Here is an 8,466-nt window from a genome sequence, read left to right as displayed (position 1 = left end):
CCTCGTTATTTTGACTGAAATCTAATCCAGACATGTGTGCACATAAAAGTGGTATTTTTATTGCTTTGGGTTCTTTAATTGTATGATAACACTGGGCAATTTTTTGATTTGTGGCACAAATATTATTTCTAATTGAAATGTGTGGTTTAGAAAGTCTGGTATGAAAGTTAAAACATCTTTGACCACCTACTTGAGGGGGAGCGATCGAGACAAACCTTTTTAAGATTTGTTAACAATTCTGTGTAATTCATGAACATTCTTCTACAAATATTTGTAACCTCAGCAGGTGTCCTACTGTCCAGCGTGACGTACGTAATTCCATATACATACAATGACGTTCAGCACTGGGAATTCCCTTTGTTTGGCCTAAGAATGTTGCGATTGCTTCATGTTGGCACGTAACGTTTGACCGATAGTATTTAGTGTGCAGTGTGGTGCTTTTTGGCAATTCTGGACTGCTGGAGTTTAATTATGGAGTTGGTGAGTTGCAGTAGGGCAGAAAAAGGAGCCACAGACACACAGTAGAGATACAGAACACATTGCTGTTTTTATTTGAGCCTTGACTGGCAGTAATACTGAAAAACGTCAACTTAGAACAGATGGTGGTAACCCACGGCTTGCTTTTTTTTTCTTTTTTTTTTCCCCATAAGAGTACAGTAACTCTTGCTTTTATTGTGGCATGAATAACATCAATAAAAGAGAGAAAGAAATATACAACTTATATTACACTGTGTTATGAACAAAATATAAATCTATAACTCTATGCTATATTTACATAATTATCTTTCTCGATTTTCAAGTTGAGATGGTAAGATAAGTTTCTAAGTACTTTTTGTTTGATGTCATTTAATGTTGTTTTGAGCTCCACACATGACTTTGATTGTCTTATCAATTATTGTTCATAATACAGGCCATCATTATCAGAGTATGAGTTGTAAAGACCATGAGGTTACCATGCTGACATATTTAGTTGACAGAACGTGACCTTGTTTGTTAAACCAGCCAGCATGTCCTTATCGATTGATATGATTGTGGGAATTACTAAAAGTGAAAGCATGGTCACATCAGATGGTGGCTATTCTGTGATTGTGACTTTCGTTATCTGACAAGGTATGATTGTGATGCCACTACTGTGAGCTTGATTGACGGAGGGAGACAGTGTGTGGAGCTAAAACAATTCTGGAGATAAAAACATCTAATATGGCCATTCAGTGGAGCTTCACTGGAGTCAGACAGTTTGATCAATTCATGTCTTCTAAATAAAAAGGATCGTTTACCTGCCACCATCTTTCAAAACCCGTTTCACTTTTAATCATCTGTGAAGCACAAAAGATGTTTAACAATGTCCAAGCTGCTGTTTTGCACATAATGAAAGTGAATGGTGACAGTAATGCTCAAGCAAGATTTTCTGGGAATAATGACTTGCTTTTCAGTCTGTTTTTCTCACAAAGCTGTCATATGGCTTCAGAGGATTTAGGAATATAGCACAGCTGTTTGGACCTCTTTTATGACACTTTTCTTTTCTTTTTTTTTCAGAGCCCCTGGTCCCCATGTACTCTTATTGTATGGAAGAGAGCAGCTTGGACCATCTGCTAAATGTCCCCATTGGTGTTCTGCAGAAGAAAGTAAGTCATATAGGCTTTGTCAATTAAATTTTTTGGGTTAACTATCCTTTTAAGGTTTAGGTGGTGTGTACTGTAACTGTACTCTAATTTGACAAAATAGGTAAACGAATGAATTTGTCTAAACCAGTGATGTTCCAATGAAACATAAGAGAGAGGATGACAAATATCAGTAAACAAGATCCACGCTCTTTCTGTTCAATAACAATTGGGGTATAATATAGCTGTTTTCTTTATCTTCAGTAAAAGAAAAAGAGAATTAACAGATAGGAAACTTCACATTATACATAAACCATTACAAATAAAAATATCATGTTCTTCTTATGTTTGTCTCCGACTGTTCAGAGTCCTAGTGCTTTAAGAAATGTGTTTGGAGTTCATGAACGATGCACGGAGGAGAAAAAGAAAATGAAAAAAAGAGAAATGTCTCTTTTCCTTCATATCAGCAGTTCACTGTGACCACTTTCTCAGAGATATATCAGCATCAGAACAGGATTAATTCAACAAAAAAACAAGAACAAATAAAATAAAGGAGAACAAAAAACAGAATATTGAACATAATAATTAGATCTAAATACCTACCCAGCTAAATATAATGCTTTATCAAGCGCAGTTTCCATACAATCATAAAAAAAATCCAACTGGAGGAAAATAATAAATTATACTGTACATAACTTACTAAACTTAGGAAATGCTGTCTATTCTTATAATTATTGTTAATATTATTACACTAGAGGCAGTTTTAATGAAAATAAAATACAGTATTTGCAAATACAAACTAAAACATTAACATGCAGAGTCTGAAACGGCTCCTCCCAACCTCGACAGCAGAGTGACGTTGACATGGAGGCAAAACACAAATACAAACAACAGACGGGACTGGACCTCATCGAACCGAATAAACTAGACAAAGACGAACACGCACAATGCGATTGGTCATCACTTTGCTAGCGCTACAGGCATCAGAGTACCTTTAACATTTATCGTCAGAAAAAATCTCAAGTAGGCCAGAAAATTTGACTGTTTTTAGTTATACGTGTGCATTCTAAATATATAATTTATGTGTTGTGAGTGGACAGCCTTTAGGTAGATGTAAAGGGGAAAAAAACATATTAATGGCTGGAGTCTGGCTGCTGTTCACCAAACAGCTTGTGTGTCTCTCTCATCCAGCTGCCCACTTATGCCCACACCAGGCCAGAGAGAGGCTGGCAGAGTAGTTACAGTTAGGGCAGCCGTCAATCAAATGTCATCAACGTGCCAACAGCAGCCACACAGGTGCAGTAAGATGGAGTGGGTCAGTCAGAGCCACACACAGAGTGGATGACTGATGGCACGGCTTGGAGACTCCTCTGCACTGATAAACTGAGTGATAGATAGAAAAGTGCGGGAAATAAAGAGGAGAGAGAGACCGAACACAAATCCCTGCAGAGGAGTAGAGATGTGAGATATATTAAGGGGCGCTGATTGAAATGCACACTCGTGCTTGTCTTGTACAGAGATCCTCTCTGGTTTCTCTCAGAGCTGTCCTTTTTAAAACAGAGTGCTGAGCACCAGGGCTTTTGGGAACTCTATTCTCCTCCTTCAATACGCCATTCAAGCACAGACTCTCCTTTAGAGAGCTTTTCTCTCCGCGTCTCCTCTTTTCCTTTTAGAATGAGGTGCAATGTTCCCTGCACCCAGCGATGAAAGAAACTTGTTCAGGGAGACAATGAGAGTGACGGGAAAAAAAATTAAAGGAAGAATGAAAAAAATAAAATAATCAAACGAATGATTGGACGAAAAATAAAAAGAATAAATTCTGCGTTATTATTAAACATTTGGCTTCCTTCCGCACAGATCTGGCTGCTAGCATGAATCGTACGTATTGAATACTAATGTTTTTTTCCTTTTGTAAATGTTCATATGACCAGCACATCAACCGTCTACATGTAATAAAAATTAACTTAAAATCTAGCAAAATGTGCATTCATCCACACACACACACACAGACATGTGCACACGTACAATAATTCTGCTCGAGGCTTCACTCTCCACGATAACCATCACCATGTTAGATGCTCACCAAACACAAAGTTTGTGCTATCTCGTAAAGTTTGTCTCCACACCTGAGAAGAGACGTCAACATCCAAAGCTCCCACAGAAGAGGAGGAGAAAGGATCAGTAAAAGCGTGTCAAGAGGAAAAGATGCGAGGAAGGAGGGATTGTCTGTCATCCAGCGATGTCCGAACTCCTGAGTGAAGGGACGCGAATCCTCCCTTCCAACAGAAAAGACATCTTTGAGTGAGAGGACATGGGCGTGAGGATGATAGAAAGAGAATCAGCTAATAGCACGCCGAAGAAAAAAAAAAAAGGAAATGTTTGTCATTTTACTCTTGTCAGGTGCTTTACGGTGAAGAGGAAAATAAATGTCTTTTTTCTCTATTAAAACTGTAGCACAAAAACAACAAAATCACATTCACAAGCCACTTGTTGGCACTGTGTACCTGAGTGAGAATATTATAGAACCAAGAAAAAAAGCTGTTTAAAAGTGTCTCTTTAGAAACAAACAGGTCTACTGTTTTAAAGTGTCTATGACGGGTCGACTGAAAGGTCCTTATTAATAAATGTCTCTAACAAATCGGTTAAGTGTCATTTTTCCTATGTCGTCGTAGCTTACTTGTGATTCAATATGAACTTGCCGCGGTACGTTCGCTCAGCGGGAGTCAAGGCAAGTGTTATACTTCCTTTACAAGACCCTCCTTTCCATGTAACAGTCACTTTGATTGACAGGTCCTGTGCTTTGCTGTGGATATTGGGCTTGGCTCTGGAGGAGTCCTGATTGGACGGTGTATGGGGGGCGGAATGAAGTTTGCTTGCGTGAGATGCCAGGTGACTGGTGAGATGGCTGTGATTGGCAAGTTTACTGAGTGATGTGATTCTCGCTGTCGCTGCCATAGTCCCCGTCATCGTCTTCATAGTCGAAATCATCGTAGGCGTCACCGTTGCCATCGTCCATTCGGAGCTCCTCCTTAACACGAGGCTTCTCCCCCTTGTGTGTGAGGTAAGAGGGCCGGCTGGTGGGTGGGACTGGTTCAGGGCTACTAGACATGCTCGAATGCTCAGAGGGCATCTGTGGAGAGGGCATTCCTGCCATAGAGAGTGCGCCTGGGTACACAACGCCCGCTGAGGACAAGGGCAACTGGGCCTGCTGCCTGTTGTACAACAAATACGCAATCTGTTAGCAGAGCCTGGGTGAAAACATTCATTAGATTGTTGTTTCCTAAAAGTATACACTATACAAACAGGCAATTTGGGTTGCTAGTCAAATGATAGGTACTGTATATATTACTTGAATACAATTTTGTGTAAAGAATTCTAAAAGTCAACCTGAAATTGCATTCATAACTCATTTTACTTGCATAATGTGACATATTACTGAGTAGTGAAACTGGATATTTAACAAAAAAAACATTGAGGCGTGTTCTTGATTTTATCTATTGGGAATTAGATGAAAAAGAGAAGGGTTGAAAAATTTGAGGGCTTGTTGATGTCACCTAAAAGGAGAGATGTTTCAAAGGCACAGCAAATTATTCCTTTATGAATGCACTAATTGATCTTTCACAGTAAGAAAAGGAATGTGTATTATGAATTTCAACAGGGTAAATTTGATGTTGACAATGACTTTAAAAGAATACATAACCAGAAGGTGTTACATAGTGAAACATACCCTACGGTGAAGTACTGGCGCATTTCCTGTCTGCGGTTGCGCATGATGGCTTTATATTCACCAATGCGCAATTTTTTTCCATCCACTAGGCAGGTGCGTTTGGGCCGTGGTTTGTATTTGTAGTCTGGATATTTTTCTAGGTGCTGCTTACTAAGACGGGCCTGTTCTTCATAGTATGGCTGTTTTTCCAGGTTGGTCATGCCCTTCCAACGAGAACCTGCAAGAACAACAAGGTGTTAGAGCGAACAAACACACTTGTGATTCAGACAGAATGACAGGGATAGCAGCTACAGCCATAAACATTTGGGACAAACGCGGCAGATCAGGGTCAGATGAACTCAAACCCAGACTAATACAGGGCTTCTTTAAGACAGATTAGACGACTAATCATTCAGGCAACCCAGTGACTATTCGATTTTTCAAATATGCAATTTTGCACACTCTCAATGTGCAGTACGGCTTTTAACTGCCTATCGTTAGCCTCAGAACTGGCACTTTGCACTAAGAGAGGGTTTGTTGTTTGGTCTAATGAGTACCTTTAAGTGGAGCTGATGTCAAACAGAGAAGAATAGTGTGCTCTCTGCCCTCCAAAACACACACGTGACGTGCGACATTATTCCAGGTGACAGCAGGTTAAGTGGGCCACTAACACACTCCATCTAATTATCAGAGCTCAACAGGCGTACCTGTGGCCTGTGTCTCTTATTTCTCATTAGCAGAGATGTGTGAACACATACACAACTGTGTACACATGCCACAGTCCCAGAAACTCTAGCAAATGTGTGTTCAGGGTGTTACGTGTGTGTATATGTGGGTCTGTGTTGAATTTACACAGTCCTACTGTATGTTTAATGGGAAAAAGCTGTCACCACTGGCCCTGACATGCACCCAGCACTGGAAAGGGGAAACTCCTTCTGTTAACAATTGAGAGAGCGGGGCCTTATTAAAACCAGATTTTCCAGCGTTATAAAACGCTTAGGAGCTCTTTAAAATGTCAAACACAATCCCAGAGGTCTGGAGAAAATGTCAGACAGACTGGAGAGCTGGTTTAATGCATAATGAATTATATCATCATTGTTGGAGTCGGCCCTCTAGAGCGATTCATTAGGCTGTGGTAACACAATGCAGTGCGGGAGAGGGCTGTGTGTGTGTGTGTTAGGGAGGAAGAACAGAGGGGATTCTCTGTGGCTGGCTGCATAGTTCTTCCCGAAGGAGCCAGCCTTTAAGCCCCGCCCATATTTAATGTACCCACAAATCTCAGCCAATTAGGGAATACAGTGTGTGGCGAATCAAAGCCGGATGGAATATAAATCGATCAAAAGCCTTGAGTCACAAACTGCACAGCTGGAAACAAGAGACGACGCTAGTAAACCTGAAGTGGTTGGATAAGTGGATGGAGAGATTTACTAGCGCTGTCTTTGACTATTCTCTCTCTCTCTCACCGAGGATCTTGCTGATGTTTGAGTTATGCATGTCAGGGAAAGCCTGAAGGATCTTCCTCCTCTCGTCTTTAGCCCAGACCATAAAGGCGTTCATGGGCCGCTTGATGTGCGGTTCGCTGCTGCCACGTCCTCGAGCCTCCCTGAAGATCCGTGAGTCTGACACACTCGGGCTTCCTGGACAAGGAAAGCAGGGAGTCACTGTTAGTGTGGGGAAACACATATGTACAGTGCACATCAAATAAGAGGGAAATGTAAAGTTGGATGTAATTTTATCCACTGAGAATCCATTGGATCATGGAAAATGGAATGGAGCAAGATTAAAAGCGAGCTGTCAGTCGAAATTGACGACAAGAATACAATGAAGATTTTGGGAAAATAAATAGGGTCCATGGTCATTGCATGTAAATCTTAATGTATGTTTAAAGTCTTTAAAATATTTTCTTCCATATTATGACATACATCTGAGTAAAACAGATTATCAAAGGAAAAAAACTAATAAAAAAAAAAAAATTAGGACTGGGTCCTGGTTTCATCCACTGGTTATGGTGTGAGCTTGCAGTTGACTGTAAGAAAAGGGCTGATGTTTATGGACATGCAATGATTGGAGAAGTATTCTTTAAGTTAAAAGTTATGAGGTCAAAAAAATAAAACATGCATGGATGAGTTGTTCACAATAAGATCAATAAAAAGAGAATAAATACACTTTTATTTCGTGTCTTTAAACTGAACTTTTTGATTACACAATCAATTGAGAGATGAATTTATGATGGGCCGCAAAAGAGTATCTTACCATCTGAATCGCCACTGATGCCGAAGTCCATCATTGCATGAGTGAACTTGCTCTCTTCAGACTGTTTTAACTGTTGGCTCAGGCTTTCAAGAGCGGCTTTATCCTGTACAAACACCACATACCACCAGTCCAGTTAGATTCATAATCCACAAATCAACAGATTCATTAGCATAAGCGCCAATGAACTGACAAATCAAGTGCATAGAAAACGACTCGGAAGAAAACGAAAATGAATGAAAACGTGAGTTAATGTTTATCCATCAAAAAAGAGTAGCCTGGATGCCACCTGCAATCTATTTACACTTATTCTTTCCCTCTCTTACTCATTCGATCTCTGTCTCTCTCTCATTTAGCCCTAAGGTCAATGCATTAGAGAGCGTGAGCACTCCAGAGATGAGAGCGGGGCTGGACCACACAGCCTCCTGGGTATTTATTACACCCAATAAAAAGAGATTTACTATGCATTTACATGTCTAATGTAGCTGGGCCGCATATTTCAACACAACACCCCCTGCTCTCTCTAAACATGCACACCCCCCGTCACCCCCCCCTGGAGCTGCATCTGGGGCTTAATTAGTCAATTAGACACCATCCTGAATCCACGCTACGTTTAAAACGCACTCGCAGACAGAGTCCTCACCATTAGAGAGTGACCCGGGCCTTCTGCGACTCTGTAATGAAATGCATTACACCATTTCGCAGCCATCGAGATTTAATTGTTCAGACTGAGTTAGTGAGTGGGGTTTAAATGAATGTGTAATGGAGAGAGAATCTCTCCCCGGAGAGACAAAGACAAAGAGAGAGAGAAATGGAGAGATGATCAGGTTTGATAATGTGACAACATGAAAACTTAGGCTTTATACAGTAGAAGGTCTGTAATAACTGGCAAAAACTATCCATTAGTAC

General features: G+C 40.5%; 1 protein-coding gene across 2 annotated transcripts in view; it reads right to left on the bottom strand.

The window, feature by feature from the left end:
• Positions 1-647: 647 nt before the first annotated feature.
• Positions 648-8,466, bottom strand: part of LOC306861479 (transcription factor SOX-5-like) — a 78,302-nt gene continuing 70,483 nt past the window's right edge. For both annotated transcript variants that reach the window (XM_079403742.1, XM_079403743.1), the window contains exons 12-15: positions 7,561-7,663; positions 6,771-6,944; positions 5,329-5,545; positions 648-4,813 (exon numbers count right to left, since the gene is read on the bottom strand). In XM_079403742.1, coding sequence (XP_079259868.1) covers positions 4,522-4,813; positions 5,329-5,545; positions 6,771-6,944; positions 7,561-7,663 — 786 coding nt within the window. In that variant the 3' untranslated portion in view covers positions 648-4,521. The remainder of the gene's footprint in view (positions 4,814-5,328; positions 5,546-6,770; positions 6,945-7,560; positions 7,664-8,466) is intronic.

The sequence above is a fragment of the Barbus barbus genome, assembly GCF_936440315.1.
Source record: "Barbus barbus genome assembly, chromosome: 42".
NCBI classification, from domain to species: Eukaryota; Metazoa; Chordata; class Actinopteri; order Cypriniformes; family Cyprinidae; genus Barbus; species Barbus barbus.
The sequence above is the reverse complement of the archived record's forward strand: the minus strand, read 5'-3'. Positions and strand labels throughout refer to the sequence as shown.